Source organism: Phycodurus eques, chromosome 5 (assembly GCF_024500275.1).
Source record: "Phycodurus eques isolate BA_2022a chromosome 5, UOR_Pequ_1.1, whole genome shotgun sequence".
Classification (NCBI taxonomy): Eukaryota; Metazoa; Chordata; class Actinopteri; order Syngnathiformes; family Syngnathidae; genus Phycodurus; species Phycodurus eques.
This window is the reverse complement of record NC_084529.1, coordinates 19,945,305-19,969,905: the sequence shown is the minus strand read 5'-3', so window position 1 is coordinate 19,969,905 and position 24,601 is coordinate 19,945,305. Positions and strand designations below refer to the sequence as shown.

The following is a 24,601-nucleotide window of genomic DNA, read 5'->3' as shown; positions in this document are numbered from 1 at the left end:
GTCTAGTACCCGCACTCTTTTACCACGAAGCCACGCTGTTGTAACACGTGCAGAATGTGGTTTGGCATTGTCTTACTGAAATAAGCAGGGGCGTCCATGAAAAGACGTTGCTTGGATGGCAGCATATGTTTCTCCAAAACCTGTATGTACCTTTCAGCAGTAATGGTGCCTTCACAGATGTGTAAGTTACCCATGCCATTGGAACTAACACAGCCCCATACCATCACAGATGCTGGCTTTTGAACTTTGCTTCCACAACAGTCCGGATGGTTCTTTTCCTCTTGGGCCCGGAGGACAAGACGTCCACAATTTCCAAAAACAATTTGAAATGTGGACTCGTCGGACCACAGAACACTTTTCCACTTTGCATCAGTCCATCTTAGATGAGCTCGGGCCCAGAGAAGCCGGCGGCGTTTCTGGCTGTTGTTGATAAATGGCTTTTGCTTTGCATAGTAGAGTTTCAAGTTGCACTTAGGGATGCAGCGCCAAACTCTATTTACTAACATTGGTTTTCAGAACTGTTCCTGAGCCCATGTGGTGATATCCTTCACACATTGATGTCGGTTTTTGATGCAGTGCCGCCTGAGGGATCGAAGGTCACGGGCACTCAATGTTGCCGCCTACATGCAGTGATTTCCCCAGATTCTCTGAACCTTTTGATGATATTATGGACCGTAGATGATGAAATCCCCTGCAATTGTACGTTGAGGAACATTGTCCTTAAACTGTTCGACTAATTAGTGTCCTCAGTGTCCAAATGTTCGACTATTTTCTCACGCACTTGTTCACAAAGAGGTGAACCTCGCCCCATCTTTGCTTGTGAATGACTGAGCAATTCAGGGAAGCTCCTTTTATACCCAATCATGGCACCCACCTGTTCCCAATTAGCCTGTTCACCTGTGGGATGTTCCAAACAGGTGTTTGAATGAGTATTCCTCAACTTTCTCAGTCTTTTTTGCCACCTGTCCCAGCTTTTTTGGAACCTGTTGCAGCCATAAAATTCTAAGTTTCTAATTCTAAAATTCTAACTCTCGAGTGGTATGTGAAATAATTACTGAATTAAATGTACTAAATAAAATAAAATACATTGAAAACATGAAGTACAATGAGACGTATTCGGATGAATGAAAATATCTCCCGATAGCAAGAAAATGTAATACACTGTGAGCCTTTTTAAAATGTTTGGAGTGCATTTAACCTTAGTCACAGTAGAGAAAGCAGCCTAAGTACAGTGAAGTTGTATTTAGCTTTTAAGCACAACACATTTGCATTTAATCAACATTTGTATGGATCCAATTTTTAAATCAACTTTTATGTACAATCCAAGACCCGAGTGAGGATAAATAAGCATTGTAGAAGATGGATGGATGGATGAACATTTTAACTGAGTCATTATTTATTTATTTTTCTCCTATATTTCATTGCAGTGCAAATGTTCACACTACAAATGTTCAAACATAATAATATAAATACACTTCTTACGAGTAAAACCTCTGCCTCTTTTTTGATGACATGGGGGCCTACTATGATAATGTATTTTAATCTTTGTCAAGATGGTGGTACTTGGAGTGCCAAGTATTTTCTTTGGTGGTACCTGGTGAAAAAGGTTTGAGAACCACTGCCTTAGAGCATTTGCAGAACATTAAGTGACGAGGTGACGATAGGCATGTCAAGATGTTTCCTCAGATTACTTTCATAAATAACCAGCTGTGGCTTCCACTTAGCCGGTTCCAAACAGAAGCTCTTAATGACATCACTTCCTTGGCTTTTTTTAACTTGTTGGGATCCCTGTTGAGAACCACCTGTCAGCCGCACACGCTTCCACTGCTGACATAAAAAAGAAGTATATACAGGAAAATGTCACAAGTTATTATTCGAGTCTGAGTCACACTCGCATCTCACGCACCCTGCTGTGAGTCACCGGCAGAAAGACCAAAAGACACTTGAGGCCAAGGTTTATATTGTCACCTCGTTTGTCGTCGGCAGGCCTGAGACGCAGCAGAAAGCCTCGGCGAGCGTACCCCCTCCCCCGCCACCCCCTCCGCCTCCCCCGGAGCCGGCGGGGCCCCCGGAGCCGGAGGAGGAGATCCTGGGCTCCGACGATGAGGAGCAGGAGGACCCAGCGGACTACTGCAAAGGTCAGGACAAAATACTGTCAGAACATACATATGACACCACTCCTGAGCACCTCTATTTATGAAATAGTCATCTATCTAATATAAAATAGATAGCTAGCTAGCTATCTCGCTCGCTAGTTATCTAACAAGCTATCTAGCTAGTTATTTAGCTACATAGCTAGCTAGCTAGCAACCTACTTACCTATCATAAATAGATGTTTTACATATTTTTTCCCTATTTTTCTTCTTTACTTCCACAGTTATTGGGATGGATTGTAGGTTAAGTCACTTATCTGGCTACATTATACAGTTGCTCTTTTCTGGGCTTCTGTGTTATAAACTTTATCATCTGTTTTTGTTCAATAAAATCCACCTACAATAAATTTAAACCTGGCAAAGTAGTCTTGTATTGGTGCCAAACGCTCGTGTTGGAAGACCAACAGAATCAACATATGATGTAGAACTTTTGCAGAGCACCACTTTCCTCCTCTTGTGTCTCAGGAGGCTACCATCCGGTCAAGATCGGGGATTTGTTCAACGGGAGGTACCATGTGATAAGGAAGTTGGGGTGGGGCCATTTCTCTACAGTATGGCTGTGCTGGGACATCCAGTGAGTTAAATACACACACACACAAACCCGTTGACAACAACTGAATTTTCGCCTTAAGAACACACTACATTGGCACCAAAGCATCTGTTTGCACTATCATCATGTTTGTTTTTCCCCCTAAATTGGAGGATGGAGATGGAGGAGCGTAACGTTAACCCAGTGTCAGCTTACACACACACACACACACACACACATGCGTATTTACTCATACTGTCGGTGTTAATTACAGTAATGGAACTCTAGTGAGCTGGCATTGGGTTACATGAAACGTGCTAAGTAATCAGTCTTTATTGTCGATAAGTATCAATCTGCATTTAGATTCATTGCGTTCGTACTAAGTCCTTCACACAAATAGTGGAACCTCTAAGATCATCCCCCCCATAGGAAGCAATGCAAGTACTGTAGAATGAACCTATAGCTGCAGCATCGGAATGGGTCTGCTATTCAGTACAATATGAATCAATTATGTACACGATTGATATACATACACTTTTCTTATTTTAAGAGCTAAATTTTCCAAATGGAATGTTTATATATCATGTGACAAATAACAAAGCATTTTTGAATATGTGCATCATTAGAAGACAGCTAATGAGTTAATGACACATCATCATTACTGTGTTTATGCGTCATTATTACTGTGTTCTTCTCGGACACGTTTGCCTACTCGGTGTCAGTGTGGGAGTGTGATGAAGGTGATGAGGGACATTTCTTTCTGTACAATCCAATTAATGATGTGTGTTTGTGTGTAGAGTGAAGAACTTCGTGGCGATGAAGGTGGTGAAGAGCGCCCAGCATTACACCGAGACGGCCTTGGATGAGATCAAGCTGCTGCGATGTGTGAGAATCCGACTGGCTCTCTGGTCTTTCTCTCGATGTTTCCCCCCCGCTTCTGCTTCCTTCATCTATATATATTTTTTATGTTCCAGGTGAGGGAGAGCGACCCCGCCGACCCCAACAAAGACATGGTGGTCCAGCTCATAGATGACTTTAAGATCTCCGGCATCAATGGAATTCGTATCCTACTCAGAATAGTGTGTGTATGTGTGTGTGTGTGAGTGTGGGTTGGTGGTTGTGTTTTCGTGTGTGTGTCCATGTGGGGGTTTGCCTGTTTTTGTCTGTGGTCCTGTGTGCGTGTGGCTGTTGTTATGTGGGTTTGTGCATGTGGGTATGATGGTGCGTGCGTGCGTATCGGTATGTGTGAACTGTCACGTGCATCTTTAACTCTTGGTTCAGATGTGTGTATGGTGTTTGAAGTGCTGGGTCACCATCTGCTCAAATGGATCATAAAGTCCAACTACCAAGGTCTGCCACTGCCGTGCGTCAAGAGCATCATCAAACAGGTGAGGGCCCACACCAACTGTCCGCTTTATTTTCAATGTAAATGTAGGCGTGATTAGGTTTCAGTTCCCATGACATCAAATTATTATTTTTTTTTATAAACTTTGATGTCCTTTTATGTTTGGAAGATAATTTGAGTTGAAAATGGCCAGAATGCCCCTTTTTTAAGATACTCTAGTTGGTCTTTTTCACCTGGCAGCTGAAATGGCCAGAAATCTCATTACATTCAATGTGTAAATAAGCTTTGCTCTGATTGGATCGCTTATCTTCTCAATTTAAATATCGAAAACAGGTTTGCTCTGATTGGCTGCTGGCGATATCTCCGCGGCCAAGTATTCATCGCGACGAATCCTTCGATAAGGGGTCTTACTATCATTGAGAAGCAGAAATCACCAAGTGTTGGATTTTGCGCCCACTAATAGAGAACATGAGTGTAAATGACAGTTGGCGACAGACAACCCCACAGAAGAGGGGATGTCGGTGAAAATAAAAGAGGAAGATATTTTCAGAGGCTGGTCCTGCGCTCCCATTCAATCACTTCAACGTAACTGGTACGCAGCGTTCATCGCTTGCATTTTGGCGACAATTTACCCTACAGTTACATTATGATTTAGAAATAAACTATTGTAAAACACAACACAAGTATGTTACTGTATTTGGCGGCGGTTACCCGGTTGGTCACTCGTTCAAAACCCGAAATGCACTTCCAGCAGTGTGCAGGATTTTTTTACAAAGTTATCCCCCACAAGATGGCCATGAACACAGCACAATTGTGGTTCTGAAATGCTTAGGAATGTCTCCAAAAATAAATTGAAGCCATTTATTCCTCAAGATTTGCAGAAAGACGCTTGCACTTTGTCACTCAGCTGTTTTTTCCTGAGATCAGTGGGTGTGTAACAACCAAGAAGTCAGCAGGGACTTGAAAATTAATTGGCGCAACTACATCACAATGTCGGCGAAAACAAATCCACCCATTTTGCAAGCAGTTTGGTGCTCAAAGGCTATTGCATTCAATTGACAAACCGCAAAATTAAAACAAGTCAGACTCATTTTGACCAATGTTATGCATAAAACAGTGGAAAAATTCGGATTTTGATGGCATAGCAATAGAAGCAGCAATAGAAAAAAACAAATACATGGAATCAGTGTAAAGAAGCCCAGAGGATACTTAGTTCTAAGCACGGAATGTAAAAGCATGGAGCTGTTACAAAACCACACACACACACACATACACACACACGCACACGCACACACACACACACACACGCACACGCACGCACGCACACGCACGCACGCACACGCACGCACACGCACGCACACACGTGCACACACACACACACACAAAACTGAATCTGAATCTGTAAGCAGTCTCTAGTAAGCATAGAACAAATATACAACTTGATCCGACCTTTTTGTCTTGTGTGTGCAGGTCTTGCAGGGGCTGGACTACCTGCACTCCAAATGCAAAATCATCCACACAGACATAAAGCCTGAGAACATCCTGATGTGCGTGGACGACACGTTTGTGAGGCGCATGGCCATGGAGGCCACCGAGTGGCAGAAAGCTGGAGCGCCGCCCCCTTCCGGGTCGGCAGGTAAGGGAGCCGGGTCCGTGTTTATAGTCTCGAAGAAATATACATAGGTGCTTTTTCTCCCCCCCACCACACATCGCATTATTACACACCAAGGTTGAGGGAAACAAATCTGATGGCAGCATTTCTGTCACAGCATACGTGAGGTTGTATGTTTGTTGTATTGCCTCCTGGCTCCCCCTACAGTTTTGAAGTGCACTTGTCCCAGTATGCTGTTATTTGAGACTGGATTTACCTGCTTTTGTAGCAGTAAAAGGACTTTGCATATGACACTTTTTAATCATTGATTAATCCTTTTTACAGCGGCGTATGGAACTTATACCTCTCTCAAGCTTCAAGGCTAAATCCTACTTGTATCAACATAAATTACTAGTTTGTTTCTGAAAGGAATTAAGAAATTAAATATGCTCTCTGGAAATACTGGTCTATTGAGATGTGGTAACACATTTCTTTCTTCCAACAGGAATATTCTTTAGTAATATTGTCTCATTATATGGCCCAGAAATTAAATGACACACCATTAAATTACAAAAAAAAAGTAAATCATGCATAAGTACAATGGAGCTACATTTAAAATTTCATTTAGTTTATCAACCAAGTTGTGTGTCATTAGCACATTTTTTAAAATAATATTTGTTAACACTTTTTATTCGGGTTCAAATTTAGATGAAGTGTCTCATGTTCTTTAAGTCTTTTTAATTAAATTTATAAATCTTTTTAAAATGTATTTTTCATATTATTATATATTATTTACAGTATTTATTCATAATTGGTTCTAATCTGTTTTTACGTTTTATATTATATATTTTTATTATATAAAATTTATGAAAATATATGATTTTAAATTATATATAAATATAAAATTACATTTTACAATAGCGTGGGTGTTGTAAAATATTCTTAAAATGAGACGTTGTCATGGACATAATTCAGGATTCTCTCTCATTCCCAACTACTGAAACGCTCTCATACACACATAATACTGAAATCTGTTTGTATAACATTAGGATTTACACTAGTGTTTAAGAGAGTTCCAGTAGTATATATGAGTGAGAAGAAATTTAGTAGTTCGCGTGAGAGCATGTCAGTATTGTGTGTGTGTGAGAGGTAATCATGTATTTTGTCCCAGTTGGCCCCTCGAACCTCCTGAAGTGGTTTCAAAAAAGGGAGTGCTGCTTTTCGTTTGTGTTTGTTGCACACTTTGAACCTGTCTGATGGTTGTTTCTCCTTGTGTGTGTGTCAGTTAGCACAGCCCCGCAGCTCAAACCGGTGAGTACGACTGATGTGAGTATGACATGAGAGGACACACAGCACACACATACACACACACTTAACACTCACACACAATTTACACTGTATACTTAGAAACGCATCTCTAACCTGGAGTTTAATCGGTTTCTCCCTTTGCTCCCAGGTGGGAAAGATCTCCAAGAACAAGAAGAAGAAGCTGAAGAAGAAGCAGAAGCGTCAGGCTGAGCTGCTGGAGAAGAGGATGCTGGAGATTGAAGCCCTGGAGAGGGAAGCTGAGAAGAAGGACGAGCGAGCCAACGAAGAGGGCGACGAGGTAGATGAAGAGGAGGAGGGGGCGAATGAAGACGATGCGCCGGAGCAGCCGAAGCGGGAGCAGCTGTCCACGCCGACCTCGGCGCTTCCTCAATTGACGCTGCTGGGCCCCAGCATGGCCCTAGGAGAGAGCGATGAGGACGACGACGATGAGGAGGAGGACGGCGAAGAGGAGGAGGAGGAAGGTGGCGAGAGGCCCACCAGGTTGACCAATCATACATGTGAGTGTAATTGAATTTTCTGTTGCTCGGATGAATAGCACAGCTGTACTCTTTTGATCCTGGAATGGATCCATATCAAGATGCTTGATTAAACAGCCTGATTATTGCATTATTGCACAGGTTTGCCTCAGGCTGCCCACAATGAAAAGCCACTCTAAAATATCAAGATTGATCTTATAGCAAAATGTCACAAGTTTTGAGGGAGCATCCTAGGGGTTGAACCGACTACTAGAATGGCCGATGCGTCAACTTTACCACTGCGCAATGACAATTATAGCTTGAAGTCAGTTAATCTAGAGTGTTACAAGTTTCGACTGTCTGCGAGGCCATGAAGTTATCCGAATGTGATTGGTTGAGCGAGGGTCTGAATGTGACTGGATGACTGAGATGGACGGGGTAGGGCCACTGCAAAATGTGGACGGCGGGAAAGTGAGTGAGTGAAATTGTGTTTGGAGTCGAAAGTGCACACAGCGAGTTTACAACTCCAAAAAATAGCTAGGATGTCATGATTAATCGACGTTTGACTTGACTATCATCACCTTAGCATCGATTAAAAAAGTCTGAAGTTGTTCAACCTCTGCAGCATGCAATCTGCATGGTGATTGTTGGATGGTCCACCAGAGCTGATGCCTGTAAATTGAAGGTTCATTTCTCTATTGTAAGCCACCACTTATGAATGACATGTTCCTTTCCACTTTTTCAGGTGCAGCGCACAACGAGGAGCCCGGCGAGGAGGAGGAGTCTTCCCGCATTATCGACGATGAACAAGAGGACGAGGAGCCCACGCCCGTGGCCGAGAAAGACACCCCCATCCCTCCCGGTAATGGAGATTTCACACAGACGGAGGAGCGGGAGGGGGAGGAAGAGGAGGCACTGAAAGGATCGGAGTTGGAAGAGGAGACAAGGGAGAGAGTCAACGACGAGGAGAAAGAAAATGATCTTGAGGAGAAGGAAACAGAAGAAGAGAAGGAAGATGAAGAAGAAGAGGAGGAAGCAGAGGATGACGACGACACCACCACCACCGACCTCCTCAAATACAACAGCTCCCCCGTCAAGATGCACCCCAATAAAACCAACGAGCCCAAAACCAACGGCCACGTCCTTCTGGCTTCAGAGGGGCCAGACGCCCACCTGCTCCCCACACCTGAGCCTCACCTTTGCCCCCTGGTGGAGTCTGAGCTCAGCTACACCGACAGGGATCTCTCGCTCAGCTCTGGCTACGAGATGTTCAACGGCGAGGCGGGCGAGCCGGGACTCACCAACGGCTCGGGCGAGCGCCCGAGGGGCACCGTGGCGCTCTTTCCAGAGTTGCCTCTGGATCCGGAGCCTGGAAGTCCCGTAAGCGGGGGGACGGGCGACACTGGAGGGGGGAAGTCGCCCGACAGCCCCGCGGCAGACCGCAGCCGCACCGTATCGTCATCCAGCACGGGCGACACGCCTAAAGGTACGAGATTTGTGGCTTCCCGGAGTTACTACCCACTCAGCATTTTCACTAGCTATAACTTTGTTGTTGGATAATTATGTTTACTATGATTATAGCTAGATTAAAAAACTAGACCCTAGAACTGTTTCAAATGTAAATAACCCCTGTGCACACACAATACAGGACAACATAAATGTTTAACACTACAAGAACCACCACACATATCAGACTTCTGAGTCAGAACCACCACACAGACTTTGGTGAGTCTCTTTTAAAATAGGATAGAAAAAGAAATTACCTGCATTTTAGCATTGCACTTCAGCTGGGCCATGTCTGTACAATCAATTGATTCATCCACAGCAATAGACATAAATTCTGCTTTTTCCAGGTTTTCCTGAAGTTTTCCTGCAACATGTTTTGCAAGTAGTTCCACTCTCTTAAGAGTTATTGTGCCTGAGAGCACGTTTTTAATAGCTGAAGTGACAAGCCGCTTAGTTTTGCAGTCAACAATCACTTCATCAATGACAGCAAGCGTGCAGTTTTTTACTGTTTCCGCCTGGGTAAAAGGTCTCTTCTATCTGGTTAGCGTCCATGCTACACGCAGGGATGCATTGTGGCTCTCTTGCTCTGTTCAAAAGCGACCAATTGCCCCTGACTCCACTGAAAAGATGCTAACTGGGTTTGCACTTTATTTCGTGTTCTGCCGAGCCCTCTGGAAAAGTGTCTGAGAGAAGGAGTCATGCATTGTTTTGTGGTGGCACTTAATGTTATATTCCTTCATCACAGCATTGCTCTTATTACACAGCGAACACCGGTTTAATAGTTGTTGCGTTGGGTAGACAAAATAAATTCCTCATCAGTCCATGCAGTGTGAAATTGCCGGTTTTCAATATCCACTTTGTGTTTTTTCGGCTTTAAGAGAGACATTTTGAAGCCAGTGTTGTTTCCCAAGGTTTGTAGCGAATAACGATGTAGTCTGGTCTTGTTTGGTGCATTTCCTGATGTTTAGATTGAATGCAGGCCAGTAGATCCTTTGTGCACTTGCGCGAGCAGCTATTTACAGCTAATCCACAAACTTGTCATATATGCATTTTGGTATTGCCGTTGGTTTAAATTGATCACCGCAAATAGATACACTTTACAACACGTAACATCATTAAAATATGAAAGTCTGGAGAATCGTATCAAATTTCAAATGGGCCGCTAGTTTAATAGGCCTTGTTTATGATTTCAGATGCCATTTGAGAAAACTACAATTAAATATATTGTAGTGTCAAGGAAGTTGACGCTAGAATACCCAGCATGCCGAACGGAATTGTGTAAATAGTTTCTAAGAATGACATATTTGTTGTGACGAGCTGTCAGTAAGTCCATTTAGTATTTATTTTTTTGCTTTGTGTTGTGAGTAAAAATGTGACCTAAGAGTGCGCTTCAGGCATTCCACCGCTAGATTTTACAGACAACAATCCCTAATGACAATGGGAAAGAAATTATTTGAACTATTTGAAAATCCATCCATCCATTTTCTGAGCCGATTCGCCTCACTGGGGTCGCAGGCGTGCTGGAGCCTATCCCAGCTGTCATCGGGCTGGAGGCGGGGTACACCCTAAACTGGTTGCCAGCCAATCGCAGGGCACATACAAACAAACAACCATTTGCACTCACATTCACACCTACGGGCAATTTAGAGTCATCAATTCATGCATGTTTTGGGGATGTGGGAGGAAACCGGAGTGCCTGGAGAAAACCCACGCAGGCACTGGGAGAACATGCAAACTCCACACAGGGGCCGGGGATTGAACCCCGGTCCTCAGAACTGTGAGGCAGACGCTCTAACCAGTCGACCACCGTGCCGCCCTATTTGAAAATGTATTTAAAAATAAGTTTGAAAGATAGCAGTTTTTTTTTTAATGAAAATAAAAATATAACATAAGTTGAATGGTACAAGTCATTTTTTTTAATATGTAAAGGTTTAAGAAAAGTTTATTACACATTTTTTAATTTAAGATAAAAATTTTAAGATATCACACTATTGTTTGTTTGATATGAGAAAATTATTGGTACAATATAACATGCAATAGTTTTCAAATTTTTTTTAATACATTTTGAAAAAAGGAGAAAATATTTTTCTACATTGTCATTTTAGGGTGTTGTGTGCAGAATTTTGAGAAAAGGGTGTAACATAACAAAATTTGGAAGAAAACATGGTGCTGTGAATATTTTCCAGATGCACTGTAAAGTTGCAATAAAAATACCAATATGACATGACTAATGTTTAACGTACTTTACACTGTCCAATGGCAGCGCGAGCCCGAGCTGCAGACCTCCTGATCAACCCACTTGACCCCCACAACGCCGAATCTATCCGAGTGAAAATAGCTGACCTTGGAAATGCCTGCTGGGTGGTAAGACCCAAACTTTACTTGAATGCAAGGATATTCTTATTAATGGCGGTTTGATTTATTGAGGGAATTTATGAGCACAATAAACTGGAAAATAAAATGTCATTTTGTTTTATTGTTCTCTGGTTTAAACAAAAATGATGGGAAATCAAAGTTTTTCTATATCATTAGAATTTTTAGAAATATTTTTATTTTTGCGATTTCAAAAAAAAAATACAATACTTTTTTGGGCATTAAAATGATCGTTAGCAAGGATTTACAGTTATAATACATGTTTCTGTCATTATATTTAATTCTAATATGATCACGGTTTGGTATAATTCTGGTATTGGCCCATGTATACAATATATATTAAAGGAATAATTGGGTGTAATCATTATTTTTTTTTTTTACTCTTAGCTGTTTTTATTTTTCAACATTATCACATTTCTTCACTAATTGGCTAGGAAAAATCACATCTACGGCACTATAGTGAGGATTTGAGAGCATTCTTTATGAAAATGTATGGCTAATTAGTAGGCTATTGACTTGAAAAAAATAATTACTGACTCTTAATTGTAGAAAAAAATGTAATTTAAAATTACTGACCGACTATGGAATTCATCTAAAAAAAAAAATCTTATGCTTTGGACTAATTGCTGTATACAGTACAGTATAATCCATGTAAATAATTCATAGTAAACATCCCTGTGTATCGAAAATTCCATCCACTCCTGCATTGCAGCACAAGCACTTTACGGAGGACATCCAGACGAGACAGTACCGCTCCATCGAAGTGCTGATAGGAGCTGGTTACAGCACTCCTGCCGACATTTGGAGCACCGCCTGCATGGTGAAAAAATACTGGAGCAACGTACAAGGCTTATGTACAATGCCCAGGTGCGATTAAACAAGGGCGTCCCCTTTTGTGTCTCACAGGCCTTTGAGCTGGCCACGGGGGACTACCTGTTCGAGCCCCATTCTGGCGAGGACTACTCGAGGGATGAGGGTGAGGATGACCTCAGCACAACGACTTTAATACACGAAACTGCAGTTGAAAGGCAGTGTGACAAATGCAAAAACTAAGTGCTAAAGTTTTGCAAAATGCCTGAATATGTGTGCCCATTAAGTGTTTCCAGACAGGGCCATGTGTTCTCTAAAGAGGGGGTTGTCAAACTTGGCTTCTCTCTCTCTCTCTCTCTCGCTCCCTCCCTCCCTCCATCCCTCTCTCTCTCTTGCTCACAAAAGGTGTATTTTTTGTTTTTTTCAAGAACAAAAGGCATATTTTCTTTGCGAAAATAGTATATAGAGTGGGTACGGAAAGTATTCAGACCCCCTTAAATTTTTCACTCTTTGTTATATTGCAGTTATTTGCTAAAATCAGTGGACCCCTGCATATTTGCGGTTTGGCACCCGTGGATTCACATATTTGCAGATTTTTTTTCAAATGTTTTCATTTTGGTTTTTTTTCTTTTTTGGGGGTGAACAAACCCTGAAAACGCTTAAAGATTTCTTTAGGTTTAAAGAAAAAAAAAATCAATGTGATTAGAATGTATTTCAAAATATGGTATTGTATATCCCTTTTGTGACATTTTTGTTTGGTGGTGTGCCGTGAAATTTTTCCAACGTAAAATATGTGCCTTGGCTTAATAAAGGTTGGAAAACACTACTTTAGATGCTCATTGAGCTGAAGCCTCGCTCTGACTTTGGAGGGTCCACTTTGATGTAAAGTACAACAGAAGAATAATAGTAATACTACTGAGTGTTAAGTAGCCTCCCCATCCCCGAAAATCCCACTGTCCACTTGCCACATGTACTCTACTGTAAATCCTGTCCTTGAATTCTTATGCCTTCACTCATTTTCAACCTATACTGTAAACCAATGAAGGTCATTTACATGGGAGGACCTTTGATGAGAGACGATAGACAGACTAGGCCATTTACTGGAGGTCAGAGGCCCTTAATCTGTGGATTTTGGTCCCAGTCCGAATTGAAGACGTTTTTTACGTTATTTTTAACATGCTCAACTTTCACCTTCAGGGATTTATGGTAGTTTTATTTGAATCTAAAAAGTTTTTACGGGACTGTAGATTATTTTTACCTGTTTTTTTTTTTTTTTAAATTGGAGTCTTATTTTAACCTACGCAACTTGTTTTTGGTATTTACAGTTTTTTTTTCCTTTTTTTTATAATCTTGGCACGTTTCGTGTTTTTTATGGTAGTCAAATGTTGACCTCCGTGACGTTTTTTTTCCCCGCAGTTTATTTTTATTTGTACATTTTTTTTTAAACTTGTGTTATTGTAACCTGTAGAGTCAGAAATCTGATTGGACGGCGGCTCGCATTATGATCTTGTGGACCTCTTTAACTATGAATTGCAGTCAGCTACTAACAACTGTTTTCTCTCCTTTACTATGTGTGACTCTCTCCCTTTTTCCCACCGTTTGCCACCAATCATTTCCCCTATTTCCCGTGTCTTCCCCTTTTTTTTTTTTTTGGTTTCAACTCGACCCCCTCCCGCCCCCCCTTCCCAACTCGACACACACATCCCTGTCTCCACCATAGACCACATAGCCCACATCATAGAACTTCTGGGCTGTATCCCAAGGCACTTTGCGCTCTCCGGAAAATATTCCCGAGAGTTCTTCAACAGAAGAGGTAGCGCTGGCCGTAGAGCCGGCGGGATTGACACACATGGACGTCAAAATGCGGACACACACAAACACAAGGAGTCCCAAGTGACCCATGTGGCTTCGTCCGAGGCCGAAGTGTGTGTCAGTCCCATTTATGTGTGTGTGTTTGCATGCTGTAATGGTGCCTGTTCCCTCTATGTGGTGGTGGTGGTGGGCATGCAGACCACATCGCTCTGATCTCGGAGCTCCTCGGGAAGGTCCCACGCAAAGTGTACGCTGCCGGGAGGTACAGCCGAGAGTTTTTCTCCAAGAAAGGTAAACGGAAGCCTGTGCTCGTTGGGACGAGGCGCAAAGGACACATGATGGACAGGGTGGAGATTCATAATAATAATAATATATAATTATAATAATAATAATAATAATAATGCGGCAGGTGGAACAGTGGGTGACTGGTCAGCACATCTGCCTCACAGTTCTCAGGACCGGGGTTCAAATCCCGCCCCACCTGTGTGCAGTTTGCATGTTCTCCCCGTGCCTGTGTGGGTTTTTTCCGGGTACTCCTGGTTTCCTCCCACATCCCCAGAAACATGCAGGGTAGGTTAATTGAAAACTCTGAATTGCCCGTAGGTATGAATGTGAGTGCAAATGGTTGTTTGTTTATATGTGCCCTGCGATTGGCTGGCGACCAATTCAGGGTGTCCCCTGCCTCTCACCCGGAGATAGCTGGGATTGGCTCCAGCACGCCCGCGACCCCAGTCAGGAGAAGCGGTACAGAAAATGGATGGATGGATAATAATAATAATAATAATAGTAACAATAATAATAATAATAAAGCAAAGCGACTCATGTTCAGATGCAAATGACTCTTAAGATGATGAAATATTATTTTTTAATATGTATACTACAATATATCTTTCATTTCATGCCAAGGTCATTCAGCTTGGTGTTTGCCTACAATAATAAAATGTACTACACCACTATATGTCAAGGTGGTTCAGCTTGTTAAATAAAAATAAGCTCAGCTTGTTAAATAAAAATAAAAATAAAATAAAAACCTAGAATATTATAGGACAGGCAAAAAAAGAATTGTATTTTTACTTATTTCACATGAACATTCATAGAATTAAAAAAGTAATAATAAAATAATTTCAGCCAAATTAGGTTTATTTATTCAAATGTATCTTTAATAATTTTTGAATGTCACCATTCAGTTACCATTTAATAACTTTTTTTCTATGCATTTGTAGTCTTATCGTATTTTGAATCTTAATATAAAAAACAATATACAAATACATACGGAATATACTTTATATTTTTACATGCGATCTTAATATTTAAATCCCATGCAATACTTTGAATAATTAAATTCTTAGATTTATTTTTCTGTGTATTTTTTTAAAATACAAAAAAAAAAAAAAAGTTTGTTCATCTTATGTTATCAGAACAGACAAGTAAATTCAAAGAATGTAAAAAGTAATTTAAAGACAAAAAAACAGCTAAAATATAATAAGTAATATAAATATTATACAAATAAAATGACATCAAATTAATATTAAATTGTATTATGTGATAGGAAGTAAAAAAAAAATCCTAAAACAGAACAGGTCAGGAAAAAAAAGTCTTTCTATTTTTATTAAACATGGTTTAGTCCTAAAAGCGCAAGTTTGACAAATTATCTTTTAATGATCCACAATATCATTCACTTTTTTTCTGTCACATCTCCAGTCATAACAGCCCCCCTCGTAACATTTCTTTACCAACATTTTGGGGTCAAAAACTCCCCCCACCATTACATGGGTGCACTGATTGTTGCTGCAGGACTCAACCAATCAGTCAAACCTCCTGCATGATTGTGTCAATGTAAATAACCAATAGGAAGCAGGAAAAAAAAAATGCTCTCTTACTGATTGCGCAAGTCTGCACATCAGTCACAAACAACATAGGGTTCACAATCTAATATGGTTACTGATTACATTCTACTGGTGTAGATAATAAAGCCTATATTAGGCTGTTACTAATGACTGAATGTACACACAGACTACAGTACTGGTTCATTGTAATGTATGGGCAGTACACAGTAGTCTAAAGGCTTTATACACATCAATGTTCTGTTTTCAAAGCAAATCAGCAGACTTTTGTAGGAAGTAAGAGAACAAGAGTTTTTTTCAGAAAGGTGCTTTTTTTTTACGGAGGAGTGTTGCGGCCACGCTGAGGGGGGAAAAAAAAGATTTTACGATGAGAAAAAAGTCCTAATCTTACAAACAATGTTGTGAGAATAAAGTTGGATATATATATTTTTAGAACAAAATGGTAAGGCATGAGAACAAAAGTCTTGTTTTCAAGATAAAAAGTAGAAAAGAATTTCTCAAATAATTACAACCATTTATCAACTAATACACATTAAAAGACCATTCTTGAAAAACATACTTTTTGTTTAAAAAAACCAAATGTTCCTCCCCAAAAATACATATTTTCCGGAAAAAAACAAAAGAAAACACTTTTTTTTTCTTGAAAAAAAATTAGTTTCCCAAAACTTGACAATTGAAAAAATAAAACTTTCTACATAAAACTAACACTATTCTTGTAGGATTCCAATTTATTTTTGGGATGGAAAAATACACATTAAAAAAAAAATCTAAAACCCTTTTTGGTTCTTTTTTTTTGTATTCGAAATGAATATATACATTTTTCTCCCCCAAAAAATAACACAGTACTCTAGAAAAAAGTTTTTTTTCCTCATAAGATTACAACTTTATGCTCGTACAATTAAATATTTCTCTTTAAACAAAATTTTCAAATACTTTCTTCTCCAAAAATCCTGAAAACATTTTTTTTTCTAAAACAATTCTTGAATAAATACAACTTTTACAATTTTTACTTTTACAGTTTTGGGAGGAACATCTCAAAAAACTAAATTACTGTTAACATTCAACACAAAAATCAAATTTTCAAAAGAAATCTGACCTAAAAAAAAAAACAAGTTTTCAAAATATATTTCTTTCTAGAAAATAATAGATTTTCTCTCATGAATAAATAAAACTGTTGAATGAATAGGACTTATTTCTTAAATAAATAGGACTTTTAGAAAAGAAAAAAAACTACAGGAATCAGAGAAAATCCAATTAATATTTTTTTTTGCTTGAAAAAAAAATAAGCAGTGTGACCGTAATACTCTTACATACTTTGTGGTTTTTCAATAAGAACATCTTTAATCATGATGAACTATGCTTTCTACTTTTTTGTTTTGAATGGTGGGCCGCCCCTCCTCACAGGCGAGCTGCGGCACATCACCAAGCTGAAGCCGTGGTCTCTGTTCGACGTGCTGGTGGAGAAGTATGGCTGGGCTCACGAGGACGCCAGCCACTTCACCCAATTCCTGCTGCCCATGCTGGAGATGGTGCCTGAGAAGAGGGCGTCTGCGGGCGAATGCCTCAACCACGCGTGGCTTAACTCGTAGCCACGCACACGCACAATCACCCCTACCCACCCCTCCCTCGCTCCTCTGCACCCCTAACACTCCCCCTGGTGAGACAACCGCAAGCTCCTCCATGATGTCCTTAACGGAATGTAAAGACGAGCGTGTGGATAAAAAAACTTTGTGGCCGTCTTCCGAGGTGACAGCTTGTTGAAAGGACCCGATCGGGATTATCGAAGATGCTGAGCAAAATCGGAAATAGACCTTATATTGGACAATTACTGCCCAGAGCTCCTCCTGCCATGACCTTTGAACCCTTCAATCGTATCGGGGACCTTCACTGGACGCTCTCGGCGGGGCCCCGTATTGTTTCCTCAAGGAGGTGCACAGTCACGCGTGCTTCAGTGAGCGCCATTGCAGAAAGCGCGAGGACAAAATACAAACAAACAAAAAACATGCATGGTGAATGGATGCAACAAATGGAGGTACGATTTTCGCCGATTATTCCCAAGTTGGATGAAAAGGAAGGCGAGTGTGTTCTCACCCGCAATAGTCAGGTGTTGTCGTGACCCCCCCCCCCCCTCAATTTTAATGCTAACTCCCCCTTTACCCTTAATGACAAAATGGACATTTGTGGCAGAGGTTGCACTTGTTGTCCTTCAGGAATTTGAACACTTTGTACATAAAAAAATAAGACACGGGAAAACACATGCACACACACACCGAACATGGAATGAGGCTGTGACACCCCCCCACCCCTTTCCTGCAACGCCACACACACCTGTCTCCCCCTTAATCATTTATCACAACTAGTCCGGTTACCTATTTTTTGCAATTAAAAAAAACAAAAAGTATAAGTCAATGGCGATATTTTTCAAAAAAAAAAAAAAATCTTATTCATTTAAAAAACAAAAACAAGGACAAAAAATAATTCCACTTCTCTCTGGTTGTTGTAACCGTGAACGAATCTTATTCTGAGGTGACTGTGTTTGTCTATTAGAGATTTTTTGCTGTTAATTAATATAACTATTATTATTATTAGATTTTTTTACACCTCTCCTCTCCCTCATTAGCTGATCAGTGCTGCTCTATCTGGGCTCCTTATGGTGGTTTAACACGCAAAAAAAAACAAAAAAAAGATTACGTTTTTGCAATAAAAGGGTATGTAATTTATTTTTATTGCACCAAAACCTCCTTATTTCATTGACTTTCTCTCAGCCATGCTGACTGTTCTTCCTGATGACAAAAGTGCGTCTGTTGTCTGTGTTTTTCATTGACAGATTTAATAAAATGCTAAATGATGGACTTCGATACAGTGTCGTTGACTTCTTTTATTATGGGTGTATACGTCTCATCACACACTAAAATATAAAACGATCTTAAAGGACATAGTTACAGTACAGTCGTAATGTAAACACAGTTCATTAAAAGCATGACAAAACTCAGCATTACCACATTTTCTCAAATAGTTGCCTGCACTCTAATAGATGCTGTACCCCATCTATTACAGTATGAAATAGATAATAGTGGTAAGTAGATGGCATGACCACAACACAGTCTGCAGGCCAGACATAGCATATGTAAAGCTGAAGTTGAAGGAGAAAGATGATAAAGAACAACAGGGCGGGTAGCAGTTAGTGGGCATTTCCACAACGCACAGAGTGAACATGGTCGCTGTAAAGCTGTTTACAGAGAAATGATGACAGTTGTCATCATACGATATCATTTTTTTCATATATTATAAAACATAATATCCTAATATATAAGTTTAGTAGCAGAAAAAAAAAATATTATAAAAACTATGAAGAAATGTTTTTTCTCTTGTAGCCCTTGGACTTTCTCCAGGAATCCATAATTGATTGTCAACAAGACAATAACAATCAAATCCTACTTAGTTGAGGTATGTAAGCGTCAATTAATGAATGTGTTGGTGTTTGTTTATACGAGTGAGGCACAGTTTTTCAGCAGCAGCGGTTTGGCCAGCTCCAGGATGTCCAAGTTTGGGTCCAAGGAGCGGCCCAGGCCCTCCAGCACCATGATGGCAAACACGATGGATGCAAAGTTACTCTCCAACTTCACCTGAGAGTATGCGAAAAACAAAACGGTTCGTCATAAAAAAAGCTTACATTAATAGACCTTTTCACAGTGATGATGTCAGACGTATTTCTGCGTGGCAAAAGCACCAGTTAATACATAATACTTGCGTTTGGTAATATTCTTTACCTTGTGTTTGATGAGTAGGCCAAAGACTCTGGAAAGCAAGTCAGCGACTTGGATCTGTAATGCACAACACGTGAAATGACATCACAAAAATACACTGGAATAAGCCAAAGTAAAGGACCAATTACTTTTCCCAGAGAGAGCGTGCTGCTGAGGGCTACGTCCACCAGCTCCGCCATCTCCTTCTTGAAGCGTGCCACGTCTTGGCACTCGTTGGCCCGAGCGTGATGGAGGATCAGCTCTGCTACTTGCTCGCCCTGAAGAGACAAAGAAGAGTTGTTCGCCGACAAGAAAACAACACAAAGACGTGGGCGCAAGTGTCGCCAGCGGTTCAGAGGGGTCAGAAGAATCGCTAGCGGCTAAGTAACGCGCCTCTTATCTTACCTGCCGCTGCACCACGGCAGTAAAGACGGCCTTGAAGTTGTCCAGGTCGTGGCTGTTCAGCTGGGCCACGATGCCGGCGTCCAGCAGCACCAGTTGGAGAGGACACGGCTCGGGTCTGACGCTCACCACCACCGTGTCCCACAGGTCGGTTAGGGTGGTCTTACCGCGGTCTCCTCCGGGCGCGTCTGAGGAGCCGACGGGTGGGCCGCAACGCTGCACCAGGATGTTGCCCGGATGGAGATCCGCGTGGACGAAGTTATCCACAAAAACCTGGCATAGAAAAAAAATACAGTTGTGTTCAAAATGACACCAGTGTGTTTGAAAACATGACTACAGATCAAAATTCATAAACAGTCAGATATGAAGCGCTTAAAAGGTGGAAAGCACTTTGCCAGACAGTCAACAATTCTTCAAAAAGGAGGCCAAGTATGTCTATTATACTGTACAGTATACTGTATCAGTTATTTAAACTGCTTTAGCACTTCTGACAAGATATAATCTGCATTTTGTTGCCTGGTACTTGTGAAATGTGCAATGAGAAAGTTGAATCCAATCTATATAAACCTATAACCCTAACACTTTATATGTAGTCTTTATTTCCATGGGGACACAGCACATTATATTCTCAAAAAATTTAAGCAATCTTTCAAATTCTTGAAAGAAAATGAAGAAAAATGAATATTGGGATGTTAAAAAAAAATAGCAGTGTCATGTGACTTGAATTCAGTGTTTGAATTCTGTGCGGCCCTTGTACTCAAAAATAATGATCTCACTTTCATCAGTTCACTGTTTTGCCGTTTCTCTTTCGGCTGTCGATGCATTCTTTGGCAAACTGTAACCTATTAACTACGGGCTGTGCTAAAGCACGTCTTTTTCTTTTTCTTTTCAAAAGAGGGACTTTGTGGGTAAATTATTTGCAATGGTTATATAATTTCTACCAAAATAAGTGATTGATCAGGTTCGTCATGTTGGATTGCTAATTATTTTGTACACAACTGTACAAAAAGGTGGTTACCTCGGTGGGGGCTCACCATTTTTAACAGGGTGTCGACTCCCATTCTGGCAATCCTTTGTTTCACCTCCTGAGGCATGTCAGCTCTCAGGTAATCCGAGATGGGCTCACTCTCCTGAATGACGGAGAAAGACAACTCGGCAAGATTGTTTCGAGGTGGAATAACTGTCTTTGCAGTACGTGCTTGCGTACTCACTTCAAATGTTTCGACTAGAATCGTCCTGGTGACGAAAGGCCGTAAGGGAGTGGGGAACTTCACGTAGTCCACCTTGCGGAAATTCTCGCGGAAGTGTTCAATGTTCTTGGCCTCGTAACGGAGGTCGATCTGTAACACATAAATGCAGCTCGACTTGACTGCGACAGGCTGTGTACAAACAGTAAACCCCCGCTATTTACATGAGCTAGGGATCGAGTCCTGCCGAGACGAGCAATAAACCACAAGTAAATGAATAATTGCCTATATTAATAGTTTAAACCGTAAAATATACCACAAACTATGATCATGAAATGCTTTAATATTTCAAACTCATCTTACATTACCCTTTAAAATTAATACAGATGATTTCCCGGTAATTAAAAACAATAAAAAATACACTGGAGGTACGCATAAACATGCACATATGGCGAAGATTCTCCGTAACCTGCACTAAAACCCCAGGCCACACTTATATAATCCTCCCACACGTGCAACGATATTAGATGTATCACTTCAACAGACTTCCTTGATAAAAACAACTATTTTCAGGGCTTTGGCCCCATCTGGTGGCATCTTAAAGATTTACAGAAAGAGCACAAAAACATTTCAATGTTGTTCTTCAGAGAATAGTCGAGGACAGGTTCCAAAGGGAAAATAAAACAAAAAACGTGAGTGAATTTGCAAGTAGCGAAATGCGAATAGGAAAGGAATCATTGTACTTCCTTGACACCAATTACTGCTTTCTCACTTTATCAGTCTGGGCTTTGGCGCCATCTTTTGGCATCATCGGAAAGAGTATGAAAATCTGCAAATTAGTTACTATTTCGATGGAGGATAGTTTCCCCAGGAAAAAAAAAAAGTGCATAGATGAAATTTGAACAGCAACTTGTGAATAAGCGGGGGGGGGGGGGGTCACACTATATAAATGTATCATAGAGTACAGTAAACCCCTGCTGATTTGTTCATCACCATTCACAAACGCACCTATTTGCAAATTATTCTGTTACAATTAAACTAATCACTGAAAAAGACGCCTATTCCCACCTATCTGGGTAATAGCGAGGGTTCACTATACAGGACGTATATACCTGTTTGGTCATGAGCTTCTCAAACTCGTCGACGATCTCACGCAGGCTGAGCCACTTGAGTCCAGGCAGGCAGTGCAGTAGCCAGCTAGCGACCTTCATCAGTAGCAAGTCCATCTCCACCTGCCGTCTCAAGCCTGGATGGAGCACCTTTGGCACAACGGCAAAGGGTCGTTCGACACGTGAAACGCTGCGGTTAGGTCCAGCTTCAAAAAGTATGGAGTTGTTTTTTGTTTTTTTTCTATAAGTACTGCATTCACAGATAGTATCAGAGCCGTAACATAAGCCGGATGGGTGAACAGGCAGGAAAATGACTTTTAAAGGCTGACTTCTGTCAATGACTTGGCCATGTAAGCATATTCGATATTTTGGCCTTCAAAAAAGTCAGCTTCAGCAACTCAAGACTTTCTGAAGGCAAAATTGTAATTGGAACCTCTGTCTTCAGCATGTGAAGGTGACTGACTTAGCTGTTTACGACATTTGATGCCATGTCTTCGACGTCAAAAAGTCTCGAAATTGAAATGCGACTCAAGACTTTTTGAAAGCTAAGAAATGGAACACAAATTTTACAAGATGTGTTAAAGGGGCCTCTGCCTTTTTTTACTGTCCAACGACTTAAGATGGGAACCGACTCACCTTAATAGCCACAGGTATCATGTGATCCTTCTGTGAGGTGTTCTGCTCATGCAGCGTCTCTTCATCTTCCTTCCTTCCTCCCTTCCAGAGATTCCACACCGAACTTGCCACTCCACTCAGACCAGGAATCTCCCACGCTTCCCGGAGATCCTCCCTCTCCATCTCCTCTACCAGCGTCTGGAAGTCCGGGTCCTCCACCTGATCCTTGTTGGCCCAGCCGCGGTAAACCTGCGCCACGCACCCCGAGCCCACCGGCTCCTTGCTCTCGAACATGAGCACCTTCTTCCAGCCCTCCCCGAAAGCCCTCTTGAGACACTGCTTGGTGTGGGCCCAGGAATGAGGATGCACCTTCACATGGAGCCTGGAGAAGCGGTCGCAGAACTCTGGAGGGAAGATGTCTCGCCTGGTGCTGGCCCATTGCCCCAGCTTAATAAAGGCCGGGCCTGAACTTTCGGTCGCCCACAGCAGGGCGTCCAACCAGCACGAGGCCCAGCGAGTAGACACCAGAACCAAGGGGTAGAGGAGCAGGATGGGGGAGAATTTCAGGAACAGCACTATTGCACGCAGGCCCAGGCGGAGGAGAAAGACCAGTTTGTGCACTTGAACCTTGGCAAGAGACTTCCTGTTGGTGATGTGGGCTTGCAGAGAGGCTTGTTGGCATTTGGCCGAGGATGCACTGGCTGTGCCCCAACACAGCAAAGCAACCTTGGGGATGTTGATCAGAAGCTGCCTCCTCTTGAGCAGACAGGATGACCTGGAAGTCTGGATGAGTCTGGTTCGACCAAAAAAGTTTCCTCTATGGAGATTGGACCTCATGTTGAGAAGAACCGCTCTCGCTCCTAAAACGGCTACTGCCATTGTACCGACTCAAAGCAATTACTGTACGGCGAAAACGTCGTTTAACGACTAACTAACATAATAGATGACAAACTAAGAGAAAACCTGTAACCATAATTCCACGTTAGAAGAACGAGGCCACCAACATTCGCTACCGTTAACATATAAAAATATGTACCAACAAGAAAGACAAAATAATAGCATAACTGTACTTGTCGTGTTGTAATACCCCGCCTGTGTCCGAAGTGTTTGTTAATATTCATTTTGTAAATATCGCCATCGCCACTAAGTAACACACTAATAAACCCAAACAAATGACAGAGGCTATACTTCCGGGTATGACGTAGATTTTTCAGGACACGTGGTTTGTCCTTAAAGGGACAACCACGCCCCCCCCCCTAAAAAAAAAAACCCAACACGACAAAAAAATACATGACAATTGTAATTTTTTTTATTCGTCGGAGTGGTTTGCTACTTGTGTTAATGTTGCTCATACGTCGAACTTTCTTGTTCACATTAAGTGAAAACGTCTACAGTAAAAACAGAAAGGTATAAATTGGGGCTTGTTTGCCTAATTTGTTCAACGCGACACGTAGTGGACAACTGCACGAGCCATGGGATGTTCACGAACGTTTTCCTCGAAGGTAAGTCAAATAAGCACAAACATTATATTCAATAATACTCCCCCCCCCCCCACACAAAAAAAATAAAATAAAATAAATAAAAACGACTTAAATTTGCAGTGACGACGACTGTCCGACAGATAGCGACATAATACGCGTAATTTCCTGCAAGGTCACCCCATAATTTTACCAACTTTCCCCCCTCCAAAACCGTCTATTGTTTGGAATTGGAAATTCAACTCAAAAAGTAAATATAAAATAAATACTATTGAGAAGTACACGAAGAGGAAGGCTTGTTGTCAACGAGTTGTAGC

General features: G+C 41.3%; 2 protein-coding genes across 10 annotated transcripts in view; one reads left to right on the top strand and one right to left on the bottom strand.

Moving 5' to 3' along the window:
- The window catches only part of srpk2 (SRSF protein kinase 2), a 55,989-nt gene extending 37,384 nt beyond the window's left edge, over positions 1-18,605 (top strand). For 3 of the 8 annotated variants that reach the window (XM_061677985.1, XM_061677988.1, XM_061677987.1), the window contains exons 3-17: positions 1,987-2,138; positions 2,619-2,727; positions 3,480-3,567; positions 3,657-3,744; positions 3,964-4,070; positions 5,498-5,663; positions 6,904-6,944; positions 7,075-7,444; positions 8,148-8,888; positions 11,172-11,272; positions 11,994-12,101; positions 12,188-12,257; positions 13,812-13,904; positions 14,102-14,194; positions 17,152-18,605. In XM_061677985.1, coding sequence (XP_061533969.1) covers positions 1,987-2,138; positions 2,619-2,727; positions 3,480-3,567; positions 3,657-3,744; positions 3,964-4,070; positions 5,498-5,663; positions 6,904-6,944; positions 7,075-7,444; positions 8,148-8,888; positions 11,172-11,272; positions 11,994-12,101; positions 12,188-12,257; positions 13,812-13,904; positions 14,102-14,194; positions 17,152-17,336 — 2,512 coding nt within the window. In that variant the 3' untranslated portion in view covers positions 17,337-18,605. The remainder of the gene's footprint in view (positions 1-1,986; positions 2,139-2,618; positions 2,728-3,479; positions 3,568-3,656; positions 3,745-3,963; positions 4,071-5,497; positions 5,664-6,903; positions 6,945-7,074; positions 7,445-8,147; positions 8,889-11,171; positions 11,273-11,993; positions 12,102-12,187; positions 12,258-13,811; positions 13,905-14,101; positions 14,195-17,151) is intronic. The other 5 variants (XM_061677986.1, XM_061677991.1, XM_061677993.1 and 2 more) reach the window with 5 other exon arrangements.
- Positions 18,606-18,619: 14 nt separating this feature from the next.
- adck2 (aarF domain containing kinase 2) lies at positions 18,620-23,988 on the bottom strand. Of its 2 annotated transcripts, XM_061677984.1 has the most exons (8): positions 22,828-23,988; positions 22,195-22,341; positions 21,107-21,235; positions 20,930-21,025; positions 19,899-20,168; positions 19,643-19,771; positions 19,518-19,571; positions 18,620-19,373 (listed from the first exon to the last, which is right to left on the bottom strand). In XM_061677984.1, exons 1-8 carry the CDS (start codon positions 23,683-23,685, stop codon positions 19,233-19,235), a joined length of 1,824 nt encoding a protein of 607 aa, XP_061533968.1. In that variant the 5' UTR covers positions 23,686-23,988; the 3' UTR covers positions 18,620-19,232. The 2 variants fall into 2 exon arrangements, with proteins under 2 accessions (XP_061533968.1, XP_061533967.1); XM_061677983.1 differs by having other exon boundaries at positions 20,930-21,235.
- Positions 23,989-24,601: the final 613 nt, after the last annotated feature.